This window comes from Oratosquilla oratoria, chromosome 14 (assembly GCF_046742065.1).
Source record: "Oratosquilla oratoria isolate Oo_2021 chromosome 14, ASM4674206v1, whole genome shotgun sequence".
NCBI lineage: Eukaryota > Metazoa > Arthropoda > Malacostraca > Stomatopoda > Squillidae > Oratosquilla > Oratosquilla oratoria.
This window is the reverse complement of record NC_134790.1, coordinates 27,594,640-27,613,340: the sequence shown is the minus strand read 5'-3', so window position 1 is coordinate 27,613,340 and position 18,701 is coordinate 27,594,640. Positions and strand designations below refer to the sequence as shown.

Below are 18,701 nucleotides of genomic sequence, written 5' to 3'. Positions count from 1 at the left end.
GAGGAAGGTTATAATAACCGAAACGTAAGAACAATAAATGTATTCTTAGCCCATCTTCGTTTACCCTTCCCCACCTATCACTCTCTCATATATATATACATATGAATATATATATATATATAATATTTATATATATATATACATATATATACATATATATATGCATGTATGTGTATGTATGTATATATATTTTTACACGAGATTTTTGACATTTCTTGTTTCATCTCACGGCAAAACTTTTCCTAACGACGCTGTAATACGTGCTTATCTATGCTATTAATTATATATATATACACATATATATATATATATATATATATATATATATATATATATATACAGTCGTACCTCGGTACTCGACCATAATCCGTTCTGAGGTGGTGGTCGAGCACCGATTTGTTCGAACACCGAAACCAATTTTCCCCTTATCACTGTCTTTCTTTGGACCCATTATTAAGGGCTAGAGCAACACGAAAAAGTTTAAATCTGGGAAGAAATACTCGAACAAACTGCGTACGTCTTACTCCGCTGGCGGTCTGAGTCGAACTGACGCTTACCCGCTGTTCGAGCTAGTCGAGTACCGAAAATCTGTTCGAGGTCCGATGCATTTTCTACTCGAATTTTTTGGTCGAGCACCGATTTGGTCGAGCACCGATTTGGTCGAGTATAGAGGCGGTCGAGTACCGAGGTACGACTGTATATATATATATATATATATATAAGTCTTTTCACCCTTCGCTACATTTCGAGGCTTCAGTAATTATCTTGTTTGGGAATTTTTGTAACACCCCTACGGACTTGATCCTGCAGTGTTTTTTTTTTTTTTTTTTATAACTGGAGAAAAATCTTAAAAAAAAGATAATACTACCCTCCCTTCTCTTCAATCAATCAATCAATCAGCCATTCTGAGTCCACTGCTGAACAAAGGCCTCTTTCACACCATTCCATCACTCGTACGACTGCGCCAACCTCTGCCACGACACTCCTGCAAACCTCTCTATCTCATCCCTCCACCTTTTGTCTGGTCTCCCTGTTCCACGCTTCCCATCTCGCGGCGTCCATTCCGTAACACACTCGCTCCATTGCGCTGAGGGGAAAACCCATTTTCAACAAATTAATTATCTCGAAGCCACCTTGAATTTTTTTTCGTTAAATTTTGCGATTCCAATGTTTATTATAACTGACGTGAGGTGATTTCCTCTTCTCAGGAAAATGGTTAAAGTCAGGTTAGGTACGGTCTGTGTATGTACAGTATATATGTATGTATGCATGTACGTATGTATGCATGTATGTATATATGTATGTATGTATGCACGTTTGGGTTATAAGATGATGCAGGAGAAGTCGTAAAAGTATCTATTTATATACCAAGAGTTTTTCCCACTTAAAGGGGGGTAGCCATGTCAAATGCACGTACCTATTCCCACCCATTACACTCCCCTCCACTACCCTTTCCCTCCTCTTAGCTCCTCATGGGTGACGGGTCATCCCTGTATCCCGCCCACTGCTCTGGGTCAGAAGCAATGCAGCAAGACACAGTACATCCACAGCAAGGCCGCTTCACTTCATTGGCGACCCCACCCCTTCTCCGTCCACTCATAGCAGAACAAGAGAAGACGGGGAGAAAAATATAGTAAATAAATAGATAAATGAATTATTAGATAAAGTAAAATGTCGTTTCCTGGTTGAAGAATTACGCAGAATAAAGAATTTTTACTATTGAGTCGAGTTGCCTGTTCTTCAAGGCCTGTCCTCCACTACAGCAGGAAATCCCCTTACCACAAACGATGAGGAAGTATTCCCAGGCGTCATACACAAGCATGAATTATTCTAAGTGGTATTTGCAGGTCTCTGAAGATGTCCATGTAGAAACTGTCAAAAAATCTTATCTTTTTTTTTTTTTTTTTTTTTTTTTTTTTAAGAGAAATAAAGAAAGTGCCAATAAGCACAGATAGTGGTTAGACATAGTAGTTATATGTTTTTTTTTTTTGTTTTTTTTTCTCTATAGTAGTAAGGATTGATCATTTCAAAACCCGCAGTATCATTTCTTTAAGAATGATTTATAAGGAAATGAAAAAATCTTTTCCTTTTAGAGTTTGGCTGACAATCATCGGGCCCTAATCTTTGAGTAACCTTGAACCCAGCCATACATCTTCCAACGTTTTTTCCGGTTATATTTACACACACTCACACACACACACACACACACACACACACACACACACACACACATACACACACACACACACATACACACACACAAACACACACACACACACCGGTATATACACACACGCGCACACACACACACGCAAACACACACACACACACACACGCAAACACACACACACACACACTCGTACACACATACACAGACATAGGTGCGTACACTCTCGTATTCACGCACGCACACACACACAGACATTGGTGCGTACACTCTCGCACTCACGCACACACACACACACACAATTCGATGGCGCAGTCGTTAGAGTTCTCGGCCGCCAATACTGAAGCCCGGGTTCGAATCCCGCCCAGGGCTGAAGTAATTTCAGTATTGCTGTGCTGCACGTCGTTACCCCAACTCTCGTGGGCGGGGAGCTGTGTGTGTGTGTGTGTGTGCGTGTAAGGTCACAGCATTATCCATAGATCGGTTACATATGAGCTATGAGCTCTTCTCTGGGAGGGAAATAGCTGTCGATCACAAGTCCAACACGTGATCCAAGACCATGGTGATTCATACATACACACACACATACACGCACACACACGCACACATACACATACACAAATGCTTCAGATAAGAGATCACTTTGATCTGTCACATACGAATACGGAACAAGATAACAATACTGATAACAGCGCTTAAGCACCGACGATAAAAATATATATATATCTCTTGAGGCAAGTTAAGGTCTAGTTTCTTGTGATCAGTTTGCTCATAGTTGTTGTTTTGAATTGTAGTTTACCAGCGCATCTATCCTTTTGTTCCTAGTAGTCCCCAGTAAAGGTAGTTGTATCTTAGTTAAGGTCTTTTAGATCGATTGAAAGGTCATAGTGGTGTCGTGTAAAGGTCACGCGTATAATAGAAGGCAGGTAAACCGCGCACAAGAAAAAAAAAAGAAAAAGAAAAAATTAAATCAATTGGAGCAAAGGAAATGGAACTTGTCCTTGTATGAGATGGTCTGGAGGGTGAGAAGGTCACATGGGCAGGGACGGGAGATCCCCCCAGGGGCCACACTTCGGGGGAACGTCGTCACAGGAAGTCCAAAACACGAAGACACTCTGACGTATGATCTTCCGAGGATTAGTTCGTCGATCAAGAGGATTGAAGGCGGAGGAATTAGGCGAGGATTGATGGGAGAAGTTTAATGCTTTAACGTTTCGACCCATGAGGTCTTGATCACGAAACTAACAACTCAGGTCTATAATGTCTCTCTTTTACTTGAGTTGTTAGTTTTGTAATCAAGACCTTATGGGAGAATTTTAATGCTTTAACGTTTCGACCCACAGGGTCTTGATCACAAATTTAACAACTCAAGTGAAACATGGACATGTCAGAATTGATTTGTTAGCTTTGTGATCAAGACCCTATGGGTCGAAACGTTAAAAAGCTAAAATTCTGCCATTAATCCTCGTCTACTTCCTCCATATTCAGTCTCATTCGTCATTATATATTTCATTCAAGATATGCAGTTGTTAAGAAAAATCAACCTAAGCTCTTATGAGTGATTGGGTGTTCTAGTGAGACGTTTCTGTATACGTAAGAATGAAGAAGACTTCAAGAGGCCATAAGGCCTACATTAGGCAGTTCATAAGGTCTTATGAGTGGTTGGGTGTTCTAGTGAAACATTTCCGTGTACTTAAGAATGAAGGAGACTGTAAGAGACCATAAGGCCTACACTAGGCAGTTCCAGTGTAGTCTCAGCAGAATCCAGCACCTCTAGTAGGAAGTCCCTCAAGGATCTTAGATAGATCCGGAGTCAAATCGTGCATTCTAGTTTATTTATAGATCGGGTTAGTGCGTCACTACCTGCGACAGAGGTCGAGGTGACGACGGTTCGAACCATGCCACCAGCGTGTTGGACCAAGGGCATGGTTCATTAAATTTCATGGTACAAAATCCTCTGTAAGGGGCACCGTTCTGGTCTCCTGATAGGGAGAACCAAGCCCATTGCTCGCAGCGTAACTGATGAAAGGAATGCACTGCACAGATCAGAAACGTGAATTTATCATTCCAAAGTTGCTACCTGGAAGTGTCTGAACAAGTTAAAACCAATCTCAGCTGTGAGGAACGTTTCACACGTATCGACTTTTCGCCGTGCGTCGTCCACGACACGACGTCGTGCTCTCGATTGACCATAGTGTCTATGGACGTTTTCACACGTCACGATCACGACTACGTGTGAAAGCATCCATAGACACCCATGGTTATTTGAGACCACGACGTCGTGTCGTGGACGGCGCACGGCTAAAAGTCGACACGTGTGAAACGAGCCTAAGTTGACTGTGTGCGTAGTACTTAAGGGGTTATCACACTGGGCTAATTTCCCTCCAACCTCAGATTAATTGGCAATATTGCGCACCTCGAGCACTTTTTCCATCGTAAGGTCACTGTGGCAAACTATTTTGTCTTATAAAAAAAAATAATAATAATAATAATAATAATAATAGAATAAAAAAATGAAATAAAATAAATTAAGATAAATAAATAAATAAAAAAACAGGTAATGTCATTTGATATGCTGGAAGAAAATGATTTTCCTCCAGCATAGCAAATTCCTTCCCGAAAGCTGCAGGCTGAAAATCTACCTTCAACAGTCGGGAGGAAAATTAACCCAGTGTGATGATGCCTTTATGACGAGGTGTGCTTCAGGGTCAGATGGCCTTCGGACGCTGTCGTGGACTGTAATTATCCAGCGCTTCTATCCTACAAGTGATTATCACGTCAAGTATGACAGTGATGGGCTGTGATCTTGTTGGTTGTGCATCACACTCCGGATAGAAACAACGTGAGATCATGCGTATCTGGTAGGGACATGACATAAGAACATGAGAATGGAGGAGACTGCAAGAGACCATGAGGCCTACACTAGCCAGTTCCAATGTCCCTTACCACCTGTCATCCTTATCCATAAAGTTGTCTCATCTTCTCTTGAGACAACCAATTGTTTCAGCGCTCGCTACATGGTTACTAAGTCAGTCCCATTCGTTAACCACTCTATTGGTAAACTAGTTCTTATTTATTTCCCTTTTAAACCTAAATTTGCCCAAATTAAACCCATTACTACGAGTCCTGTCTTGTCTTGATATGATGACCTTTCCTTCATCCTTGTTAAAACCTTTGATCCATTTGAATACCTCTATAAGTAAAGTGCCTAAAGGGGTTATCACACTGGGCCATTTTTCCTCCGACATTCTACCTCCAACCTCCGTTTGAATGACTAGAATATGACTTTGTTTTAAAAAATCTAAACTTTCCTAGGAGCATTTCAACAGTATGTCTAACATTAGTATGGGTTTCCAATCTCTTAGTTCATCATTCAACTTTGCTATATATGACGGAAAGATAATTTAATGTTTGGAGATTTGAAAAATAGATATATTGTAACCGAAGTCGTTTTTTACTCAAACGAACTCTCAACTGTCGGAGCTGGTGAAGCCCGTGGAAGCCCATTGTGATAACCCCTTTATGGGAAGGAATTCTATTCTTGCGCTGTCGAGGTCAGGATTCGAACTCACATTCAATAAGTTCGTCCAGGTTGCCCCTGAGGAAGACGGACATGCAAACGACGAATTCTTCAGGTCCCACCGAGCCGTCCTGGTCTGTGTCGAAGACTTGGTACACGCCCTCCATCAGAGTCTCCTCCGTCAGGCCCAGAAGACCGTGCATGGCGTCCCTGAACCTGCAGAAGGAAGAACATATGAACCATAGCGGTAACCCCACCAGGGGTAATGTCGCGTGGAATAGGGCTTTTAGTGTTTTTTAACCTTTCATCCTTTGTGGATCGCTTTCATCATCATCATCAACATCATCATCATCATCATAATCATCATCATCATATCATATATATATATATATGTGTGTGTGTGTATATACATACATATGTATATATTGCGCTGAATTTATATCTCTCTTGATAGCCTAGTTGGTAAGTCACTGCCACACTTGTCATGAGGATGCCGGGTTCGAGTCCTTGGCATTACCACATTTCAATTTCTGCATGTCGGTCTTTGATGGCTTAGAATTAAAGTGTATTGTGGTTGTTAAAAGGTATCTCTAATCACTGACCCATTCAGTGTTGTACATATACATATAAATATACATATATATGTAAATATATACATATAAATTATATATATACATATATTATATATGTATACATATGCATATATATATATATATTATATATGTATACATATGCATATATATATATATATCATATATATATATACATATATATGTATATATATATATATATATATATATATATATATATATATACATACATACAGCATGATCGTGAACTTCGACTACGAACCTTAGGAATATCTCCATCGAAAAACAAAGCCAAAATGTTCTATAGTGAAATGTAAAGTTATTATGTTTTGCAAACAATGTGGAAGCCCAAGTCAGTACACTTTGCAGTCAACCGAACACTGATGCTCCGCCCTCTTCCAAATCTGGTAACCCCAGACTTGCACTGAGGTCAAATCATGGCCGGGCAAAACTCACAGGTGGTCAGCTGAAAGTAGCGGCACACTAGGCATTTCCCGCTAGCATGCTACTTTGTTTTGCTACTTCGTTTGAGTAGAAACGACTTCGGTTACGATCTTTTATTTTTCAATTTTCCAAATGTCAAATTACTCCTGCGTCCTATAGTGAAAAGCTGAATGACGAACTAAGAGGCCTTCAACCTAGAATACGAATGTTAGACACATTATTGAGATGTTTTTACGGAAGTCTAGAATATTGTAACCGAAGTCATTTCTACTCAAACGAAGTAGCCAAAGCAAGTAGCATGCTAGGCTAGTGTGCCGCTACCTTAGGCTTCCGCGTATTGGGCAAGTTATAATCCACGTCATTTTTCCTTGATCTAGCCTAACCCACTGGCCAAATCCTAAATGTGTGTGATGAAAAAGATAAATGACATTTTCAGTGCCATTCAGCCGAACAGATGATCTAGATGTCTTGTATTCTTATGTAGAATTTTCTCAATTTGTTCTGTTTCAGATGAACAACGTGTAGATGCAGTTCATTGTTATTGTTTGTGTATATGATAACACCAGGAAAAGCGCTTGTTTAGTAAGGCTGATAAGAAAGATAAAAATCACTCAGGGGACAAAGATAACCCGATTGATAGCTCAGACAGGAAACACATTTTTCTTAATCTTGGTTTAACGGTAACTGTATTCATCTGAAAACCTTGTTCTTTCAAGTCTCCCTTGACATATTAACGGAAGTCCCTTCGGTGAGTTTTAAACTAATTCATCATTCTTAGATCTAACGGCTTCCAAATGGCACGGCAGATCAGTCGTCTGTTGTCACAAGTCATATGATCTGAATTCTTTTAAATTCATCTTTTCCTTTTACGGAAGCATTAGTATTCTTGTATATTCTTTTTTATTTTCTATTTTAATTGGGATATTCAGTAAATGTCATTCACCTTAGCTATCCTGTCACATGAGACAAAGGTGACAGTGTGACTGCATATAAAAGTTTTCTGTTGTTCTGTGACCATTACAATTTGAATCTGCGAGTCGACGACAAATAAGCTTGTTGTCGTTATCAACCAAACACTCTTGATTTCCATCCATACGTTCTTATCTCACGTCAAAAAACAGACTGCCTCCATCAAGACGATGATAGACTGTCTCAAGACTAGTGTGGAAACGTTTAACTTTTTTTTTATTGTTTGGCTAGATTTTTCGATTCCTCACAGCTTTAAGGAAAAGCTCTTCATAGGTCGGGATGCACAATAAAGTCCCAGTCAGAATTCAGATAATTCCTACATTTGACGTATTTCGTAGATTTTATTTTGGCTGGAAACAGACAATTTCACACAGCTGAAGGGGATATATATATATATATATATATATATATATATATGTATATGTACTTGTAGGACTAAAGGGCCATTAACACGGTCAAACTATTTGTCAAACGGTTTGAACCAAGTCTTGTTGAGCCTGACTTTTGTGGGCGGCCTACAAGCGACATGGCGTCATCAACAAATCGTTTGATCGTGAGATCGACGGTCAAACATCAAACCTCAGTAGGTATTCACACTTTGGAGACAAATAAGAGCAGATGTAAAATGGGGTAAGAGTATGACAGAAATTTTTTAAAGCAATAAAAAGATGTTTTGGAAAGAAATTAAGTGAGGAAGAGTAGGCGAATCAAGTAGAGAAGAAAAGGTAAAAGGTGTAGATGGAGAGATGATAACGGAAGAGGAGGCAATAAGGGGAGGATGGGAAAAGTATTTTAGGGAGCTGCTAAATGTGAAGGAGGATGGGGAGGGAAAGATAGTTGCAGTGGGAAGTGCTAAGAAAATTACCGTGATGAGTGAGGAAAATGGAGGAAAAATAAAGAAGGATGAAGTCAAGGCAGTTATTAAGATGAGCAGGTAAGGCAACTGGTCTGGATGGATGCCATGCAGAATGTCTAAAAAAAGGAGGTACAGTGATGGTGGACTGGCTGGTGAGGCTATTTAATGTTTGCTGGTGAGAGGGTAGAATGCTGGAGTGCCTGTATAATTCCACTTTACAAGGGAAAAGGGGACAAATGTGAGTGCAGTAGTTTCAGAGGGATTAGTTTGTTAAGTGTAGTTGGGAAGTCTTATGGAATGATTTTGATTGAGATGATTAGGAGAGGAACGGGGAGTAATTGGCGAGGATCAAAGTGGATTTAGGACAACGTAGATCAGATCTTTTGTGGTAAGACAGACATGTGAGAAACCCATAGGAAAAGGTAAGGATGTTTTGGGGGGTTTTATGGATCTGGAAAAGGCTTATGACAGGGTAGACAGGAAGGCACTGTGGGAGGTCTTGCAGATATACGGGATAGGAGGAAAGCTTCTAGGAGCTGTCAAGAGTTTTTACGAGAGTAGTAGAGCATGTGTCAGGATTAGAAATGGAGAGAGTGAGTGGTTCGAGGTAAAGGTGGGACTTCGTCAAGGATGTGTTATGTCGCCCTGGCTGTTCAACTTATACATGGATGGGGTAGTGCGAGAGGTAAATGCAAGGGTAAGGGGTCAGGGATTGGAGATATTTAAAGAAAATGGAGAAAAATGGGAAGTGTGCCAGTTGTTGTTTGCGGACGACACTGCGCTTGTAGCAGGATCGGAGGAGGGATTGAGGAAGTTGGTGACAGAGTTTGGGAGAGTATGTGAAAGAAGAAAGCTAATGATAAATGTGGACAAAAGTAAGGAAATGAGATGTACAAGGGGTGAAAGTGGCAGTAGTCTGGAAATGAGCATTAAGGGAGAGCGACTGGAGGAAGTGGATAGTTTTAGGTACTTGGGTGCGAATGTGGCAGGAAAGGGAGGAATAGAGGTGGAGGTAGAATGAAGATTGAGAGAAGCGAATAAAGGCCTTGGTGGATTAAAAACTGTAATGAGAAATAGAAATTTGGGAATGGATGCTAAGAGGAGTGATTGTGCCAACAGCACTGTGTTTGGCAGAAACATGGAACATAAGAGAAGAAGAGAGAAGGAGTTTGAATGTGTTTGAGATGAGGTGTCTGAGAAGTATGATAGGGATTACTAGGCTATATAGAGTGAGAAATAAGGAGGTGAGGGGGAGAACAGGGGTGGTAAGGGAGTTGGGAGATAGGGTGGATGAAAGAGTATTGGGATGGTTTGGACACATGGAAAGAATGAGTGAAGAAAGACTAGTAAAAGAAGTATGGAAGGCAAATGTGGAGGGAGTGAACATTAGGGGGCGACCTAGGATGAGATGGATGGATGGGGTGAAAGGGGCTCTAGGGAAGAGGGGAATGTCTGTTGAGGAAGGACGAGAGAGGGTAGAAGACAGGGGTGAATGGAGAATGGTTGTATATAGATGATGTTATGATGCATGAGGTGGAATGGGTGGGGGGATGGGGGTGAGGTAGTATATGTGAGAAAAATTTGACGCAGCCCGAAGGGATTTCTCCCCGTCTTCTCCTTTTCTGCATGAGGGGACGGAGAGGGGGGGTCGCCGATTTAATGAAGCGGCCTTGCTGTGGATGTGCTGTGTCTTGCGACACTGCCTCTGACCCAGGGCAGTGGACAAGATGCAGGGATGACCCGTCATCCAGGAGGTGCCAAGATAAGAGGGAGGGTGGAGGGGAGTGGAGTGTATTAGGGATGGAATGGGTGGGAATAGTTTTTATGCCTTTTTCTTTTTGGCTACCTCCCTTGTAAGGGGGAAACAGCCTTTGGTATATGTATGTATGTATATATGTATGTATGGAAACAACAATATATCTCCAGTCGAAATCATGAATGCGGAAGAATATTATGGAAAAAGAAACGAGAGGGAAGTGTTATAAGAATCTATCAGCATATATAGAGAACATCCAGCATTATGGAAGGTGACATCAAAGGAGTATGCTGATAGAATAGTCGGAAACAAAGAGTTACCCACTCCTCAAGAGGTACCGAAGGACTTACAGCCGGGTTGCACATGGGACGCGGTAATGAAGAAGATAAACTGTCCCCCGGGACTGCATTTAGGAGAGAACGTAGTAAATCGGAAAACTCAAACAAGTCTGGGAGTTCCCGTGAAGACTTGTATGGTCAACTTGTGTGATGAGGTAAATACTTAATATACATCAAAGTAGTATGCTACAAGTATTTAATTTACGGTAAATGAATGTACGGGTCACACTGAGGTCTAATCGTTTGGTTTGACCGTCTGACACCTCTTCAAACCTCTTGACAAATCTGACAAAATGGGTTTGACAGTTTGATCGTGCAAATGGCCCTAAAATAGAAGATCCATATCTTCAAGTAGTCGTTTTTGGTGCAACATCTTTAAGTAATAAATTAGTCATGAATTCATCGAAAATAAGTAATGATGAAATTGCCACTACTACTACTATACTACTACTACTACTACTACTACTACTACTACTACTACGACTACTTTTACTACTACTACTACGACTACTACCACCACCACTACTACTACTAATGCTAATAATAATAGTAATAATAATAATAATAGTAATAATAAATAATAATAATAGTAAATAGATAAAAATCAAAACAATCATCGGCCTCCTCACAGCACCAATGACGTCACGCCGTCACGCAGTCGTGAGCCGGATGCCTTCTTCATGTAACATATTTCTTTGTTGACGGGTCCCTTTCCCAGACCACTGGCTAGGAACAGAGGACCAAAACAGTAAGATTGAATAGATATTTTGGTGTTCTTTGACTCGGGTACCTTTCTTGTAAGAGAAAAAGGTTATAAGAAGCCTTGTATACTGATATACTGAAGAAGCTTTATATATGCTTATGTGCTGAGTGTAACTCATACATGATACTATATACGCACTCAAGTCTCACTCAAGGAGGTATCACGAAAGCTCTCACTTACTGTGGTACTTGTCCCCGATATCGAGGAGGACTTGAGCTACTCCTCGTTAGTGGAGGAGAACTTGGTCGTACCCCGGGAGACACTTACTTGTTCCCGTCCCATCTGGCGCCGCCTCCAGCCACCTCGTACATGTGCAGAAGGGCGTCCACCTCCTCGCAGGTGACTGCAATCCAGAAAAGGAGGAGGTGAGGGAGGAGGGACGAGAGGGGAGGAGGAGGGGGGGAAGGGGAGGAGGTGGGGGAAGGAGGGAAGAAGGTGGGGCAAGGGGAGTAGGAGGGGGAGGAGGACGAGGGGGAAGGGAAGGAGGACGAGAGGGAGGGGGGAGGTGGAAGAAGAGGATGGGGAGAAAGGGGACGGTGAAGAGAAAGTGGAAGGAGGAGGAAGGTGAGGATGATTAAGACGAGAAGGAAGAAGCAAAAAGAAAAGAGGGAGAGGAGCAGAAGGAACAGGAGACATAGGTGAAGAAGAAGAAGAAGGAGGAGGAGGAGGAAATGAACGAAAAGAAGTTGTGGGAAGAAAGTTGTGTTAGAAGGAGAAGGAGGACAGGAACTGGGAGGAGAAGAAGAAAAAAAGAAGAAAGAGGAGGAGGAACGGAGGGAAAGTAGGTGAGGAGAAGGAGAGGCGGAGGGGAAAGTAGGGTATGAAGAAGAGGAGGAGGAAGGGAAGGAGGGAAGAGGAGAGACGGAGGGGAAAGTAGGATAAGAGGAGGTGGAGGAGGAGAAACGGAGGGAAAAGTAGAATAAGAAGAGGAGGAAGGGAAGGGGGAAGAGGAGAGACGGAGGGGGAAAGTAGGATAAGAAGAAAAGGATGAGGAGGAATGGAAGAGGAGGGACGAAGGGGAAGTAGGATAAGAAGAGGAGGAGGAGAGACAGATGGGAAAGTAGGATAAGAACAAGAGGAGGAGGAGGAGGAAGGGAAGGAAGAAGAGAGACGGAGGGGAAAGTAGGATAAGAAGAAGATGAGGAGGAGAGACGGGGGTGGGGGAAGTAGGATTAGAAGAAGAAGAAGAAGAGCTGAGAATAGGAGTGAATAGTACCATAGGGATGTATTACATCAGAAGCTGGGGACTATTTCGTGGTTGTGAATACGAGACCTTCGTTTGTGCAAAAGCCTTCTCGTAAATTGGGGTCATGCGGAAAACCTCTCTCACTATAGAAACACACAAACACACACACACACGTTGCGAGTGTTGTCGAATCATCCCACTCATGAGGTCCCGAGTACGCGCCAGTAATATTCTAAGCTGTTAGTGTCCTTCCTTAGTATGGGAATGGTGTGTGTATGTGTGTGTGTGTGTGTGTGTGTGTGTGTGCATGTTTACGTGTGCATGTGCGTATAAAGCATAGTCCATGAGTATTCTTGAGTGAGTGTGTGTGTGCATGCGTACATGTAAATCGGAATAGTTAAGTCAATTAATTAGTGTGTGTGTGTGTGCGTGTACGATTATATGTTCATATGCTTATAAATCAGAACCCATGTGTGTGCGTGTGAACATGTGTGCGTATAAATCGGAGCCCATTAATATTATTGAGTGTATGTGTGTGCGTGTGTATGTGTGTACGTGCATGTATAAATCAGAACGCATAAGTATTATTGAGCGTGTACATGTGCGTGTGTATATGTGCGTGTTCATAAAATAAAAATGTGTCAGACATATTGTGCGTGACTGGAGGTGGGAGAGAGGAGGAGTCGAGGTAGCCTGGAAGTAGCAATAGCCTTGCTGAAGAACACTCATAGATCTTGAGGGCAAGGCTGAAGGGAGTATCACACTGGGTTTCCACCAGCGCCGACGGTTGAGAGTTCGTTTGAGTAAAAACGACTTTGGTTACAATATTTTATTTTTCAAATCTCCAAACACAAAATGATCTTTCCATCGTAGATAGCAAAAATGAATGATGAACTAGAGATTGTAAATCCATACGAATGTTAGACATACTGTTGAAATGTTCTTAGATAAGTAGATTTCTGTAATGGAAGTGATAGTCTAGTTATTCATATGGAGGTTGAAGACCTGAGAGAGAGGGAGAGAGAGAGAGAGAGAGGTGGGGGAGGGGACGGGGGAAGGGGGGTTTGAGGGGCGTGGTGAAAGGTGGGAAGGGAGATCCCGACCTCAACCCAGGAAAAAAGGTCACAAAAATTGTATAAAAGGTCATATGGAAATATAGGTTACACGAAGAAATGTCCTAATTTAACCTAACGTAACCCGACCTAGTATAACCTAATCTAACCTAACCTCACCCATTTTGCCTAATCTAACCCAACCTAACCTAACCTACCCTCTTTTCATTTCACCTAACATAACCTTTCCTAGTCCATCCTAACCAAACCTAATCTAACCTAACCTAATCTAATCTAACCTTTCCTAGCCAAAATTATTTCCTGTGACTTCCGTTCCCAACCTATTCGGGACTAAGAACAAAAAATCGATTCCATAGTCGAATTCGTTTGAACGACTCCGAAAACAAGGTTGGCCAACAAATTGGTGCCACGGGCTCTCGACTCGTGTATTCTTACGTTGATGAGTGTGCCAGCCAGAACAGCAAGACCTGTATGATTAAGTTAACCTCTATTCTCAAGGATATTTTAACTACTTGTAAAAGGCAAATAAGAGAAAAAATAAATAAGATCAAATAAGCCAGTAAATGAATGAATATATAAAGAAAAATAAATGAATAGATTAAAAAACAAATGAGTTGATAAATAAACAAACAAACAAATAAATAAATAAACAAATACATAAATAAATAAACGCATCATCATTCCACTACAGCGTTTTTATTTTTCATTTTTTATAAACCATTAACGAAGGATTTTTTTTTTTTGGGGGGGGTGGGGTAATTGCATGAAAAGGATCAGAAGAAATGTCAGGGTACAACATCCTGTTCTTATAAAGGTGTCTTGTAAAGAAAAAAAAAGCTTGTTGACCTGAAATAGGTGAGACGACATACTACACAGAAATATTATTTTCGTATTCCTGATTCCGTTTACAAATACGAACATCACAAATTACCGAGAGAAATATTCTTTACATCAAATTCGTGAAAATAAGTATGAGCATAGTAAAGAAATTACCATATATATATATATATATGTATATATATATATATATATATATATATATATATATATTTCTATGAAGTCTTAGAAGCATATGAATGAATAAAATAAGAAAACGTATTCACTTCAATACTTTAGCAAACGCAGCATTGGAAAGTTAGCAAGGATCTTCATTAGAAATGACCACGTTTATGGGCCTAATTGATCTAAATCGGATGATGATTATCACCCGAAGAATACAAAATATTTCAGATGAAAGTGGTCAACAATGAGCGAAAGAAACTCGAAAGTTATGTATGCAGAAATGTTGACTGGGCAGTTGCAAGCGCCATCTCAATTTTTCCCGCCAGATACCCAGTCGTGTCGTCAACACTTGCATATCGTTTAATTTAAACCATTAAACTAATCTTTAGTTGTTGATTCCCTGATTTGATTAAATTACAGTTAGAAATATTAATAAACGATAAATAAACCTGCATTATAATGAGATATAAGCACTGTGGGAAATGAATTATTGTATCTTGCCCTCCTTTAGAAAACGGACCAGTTTTGGGCCTAGACGACTTGGCGCCCGAACGTCTAAGCCGGCCTCGCCGTTGGCATACTGAAGAAGGGGGCCAAGTACCAAGGCTTGAACCTCCTTTGCCCTCTTACCAACTTCCTCCTTCCCTCCCTCCCTCCCTCCCTTCCTCCCTCCTTCCCTCCTTTTCCAAAAATAGAACACGTTTATGAATATTTTTTTTATTCATCTATTTGTTAATTCATTTCTTTATCTATTTTTATTTGTTTTTTAAATCTAAGGGGAGGCAAAGGGTTTAAGGCAAAGAAAATCATTAAAGAAAGAGATCTTACTCCACTAATTCGTATGAGTTGGATGAAAAGTGATGTGAGGTTTTAATATGTAAAAGCTGTTCAATAGTTATGTCTAAATAAGAACATTATATCAACAGCGTTACATAAATGATGTGCAAGAAGCTTCGAATGTCATAAATGTAAATATTTATAAAAAATTATGAAAGTAACTGGGAGAGTTGTGATTTTAGATAAAAATTAAATGAAGAAATAAATAGATAAGTAAATAAAAAAAATAATATAGAATAAATTAAACTTTTCGTCATTGGACCAAGTCTTTAACAAGCAATTTAACAATTTGCGTAATTTATTCGTTTATTTACTTATACTTAGTTGTATCGAAAAAATTATCTAGATTCTCAGTTTTTCATTACATCAGAAAATACTTAGTTGTGTCGTCAATCGTCACATTTTCCTCATTTGTTCGGATAGCCAGGGAAAATGAGGCGTCCAGAAACAGAGGGGCATCCCGGCCACTTATATTGGTTTCGAGTTGAACACAGCTTGTGAAAGGCTTAAGCCAAACACACGCACGCGGCCATTACACACACACACACACACATATGTGTGTGTGTATGCATATATATATATATATATATATATATGTTGAAGAATGGACGACAAAATGAGTGGCAGGGTGGTGAGATAAACACCGGAAATCGTTGAAGTTTTTTATTTACTGACGTTTCGCTCTTAACAGAAGCTCTGTTAAGAGCGAAACGTCAGTAAATAAAAAGCTTCAACGATTCTCGGTGTTTATCTCACCACCCTGCCACTCATATATATATATATATATATACATATATATATATATATATATATATATATATATATATATATATATACATATATATATAATATATATCCGTGCTTAGCTCGAAGTCAGTAAGGGTAGCGGGGATATGAAATGACAATCGCACGCAGTTTTCCAAAACAAAAGGAGAAGGGGGTGGGGCAAGTGTTGGGTGATTTCAACTAGGAAAGGATAGCTATCAAAAACAAGCGCTCTCTTCGCTAACCCCAAAGTATTTTATTCATTATTTTTTACTTAAAACGTTACCGAAAACAAATCCGTGGAACACTTTAGATATTTTTCAGGCTAATTCAGAATTATTTTATTCAGCTTGGGTGGAGGTTTTCTAAACGGGGGTCCCGACCTCTAGAAATGTCGCGAAATCCTACAACCCTTCTTCCATACAAGCTTACATACGCACATACGTACATACATACGTACGTACTTACATGCGTTCGTAGATACGTACATATATTTATACATACGTACGTACATACACACATACATATATACATACATACATACAATATATACATACGTACATACAATATATACATACGTACATAAACAAACAATCAGATACACGGAGAGAGGGAAATGTGTTGTAGTGATTGTCAGAAATACTTTGTTGCTTGGATGGGGGAGTGGGTCGCGAATCTATTGACGTCATTTGTAGGGTTCGCACGAAAAAAAATTAAGAAACTCAAATCTAAGGGATTGACTCGTCTGCATTTCATTAAAAAAAAATTACCGTAATGTAGGTGTGAAAGACGTTGATCATGTCGTATGATTTATGTAAGTCACCGAAATGCGCTTAGGAATGTGGCCGAAAGGCTTATTGGTCAAAGGTAAACATAGGTAATGTTTAAGGGACAGGATTCTTGTGGCTCACTGTATTTTGTCGTAGCTACTTAACCAGCGCTTCTGTCCTTGGGGGCAGTATCCGGCCGAAGAGGTGAAGTCTTAGAGGTGGTGGCACACTAAGCATTTCTCACTAGCATGCTACTTGCTTTTGCTACTTCTTTTGAGTAGAAACTACTTCGGTTACGTTTTTTTTTTTCCAAATGTCAAATTACATTTGCGTCAAAAAGTGAAAAGCTGAATGACGAACTAGGAAGAGTTAAATCTAAAATACAAATGTTAAACAAAGTATTAAGACATTCTTACGGAAATCTAGAATATTGTAACCCAAGTCGTTTCTACTCAAACGAAGAAGCAAAAACAGGTAGCATGTTAGCATAGTGTGCTGCCACCTTTAAAGGGGGTCAAGGAGAGATATAAGGAGGTAAAGAGAACGGAAAGTGTAACGCTGAAAGAGAGTAAGAGAACAAGTTGGACGAGAGAACAGACTAGAATGATATTGTGGAGGCGGTAAAAAAAAAAAAAAAATTAATTGGCAAGTTAGTGCGAACAAATGATGAGTAATGGAGCGAGTGTGTTACGGAGTGGACGCCGCGAGATGGGAATCGTGCAAGAGGAAGACCAGAGAGAAAGTGGAGAGATGAGATAGAGAAGTTTGCAGGAGTAGCGTGGCAGATATTGCCACAGTCGTGTGAGTCATAGAATGGTATGGAAGAGGCCTTTGTTCACCAGTGAACCCAGGATGGCTGACTGATTGATTGAAAAGAAGGGAGGGATAGCATATATATTCATATATATATATATATATATATATATATATATATATATATATATGTATATATATATGTATGTATATATATATATATGTATGTATATATATATATATATATATATATATATGTATATATATATATATATATACTCACATACACACACACACACAATGTATATATATATATATATATATATATATATATATATATATATATACATATATATATATATATATATATATATATATATATTAAGATTTTGTTCCAGTTGTAAAAGAACACTAGAGAATTCATGTCCTTAGGGGTTTTACCAAAGTTCCCAGGCAACGAGACCCTTTGGACCATACGCGCACCAGTTGCTGCCCACAGTCCATCTCCCTCCTGTCCTCGACGTTTTTGTGACATCGGTCCACTCTTCCTCTTCTATAGACTGAATCCATTCTGTCCAAGGCCAGTTATCCACCTATCCAGCCTCATTTCTCAAATTCCAGACATGGGACTCTGAATGCACTCTATCCAAGGCTAAACCATCAAACCCTCCCTGTGTCGTCAATCATACACTTGTCCAGTTTTCAAGTTCCAGAACACGAGATCGGTTCGTCAAGGTCGAAGTGGTAGGATGATCCTATAGCATTATGACCCTTGGAAGCTCTTCTCTTTTTGGGGTGCAGGTGAAACGCTTACCATGACCTTTGGCTTCTTCAGAGATTTCAACGCGAGAGAGAGAGAAAGAGAGAGGGGTGCTATGATCTAGACAATGGTCTTCTGGATTCTTTCGTTCT

At 40.1% G+C, this 18,701-nt stretch overlaps 1 protein-coding gene across 1 annotated transcript in view; it reads right to left on the bottom strand.

Annotated features, from left to right (window-relative positions):
• Positions 1 to 18,701, bottom strand: part of LOC143032533 (calaxin-like) — a 43,623-nt gene that overhangs the window by 9,913 nt on the left and 15,009 nt on the right. The window contains exons 2-3 of the mRNA XM_076197400.1: positions 11,671 to 11,746; positions 5,740 to 5,903 (exon numbers count right to left, since the gene is read on the bottom strand). Of these exons, the coding sequence (XP_076053515.1) occupies positions 5,740 to 5,903; positions 11,671 to 11,746 (240 nt within the window). The remainder of the gene's footprint in view (positions 1 to 5,739; positions 5,904 to 11,670; positions 11,747 to 18,701) is intronic.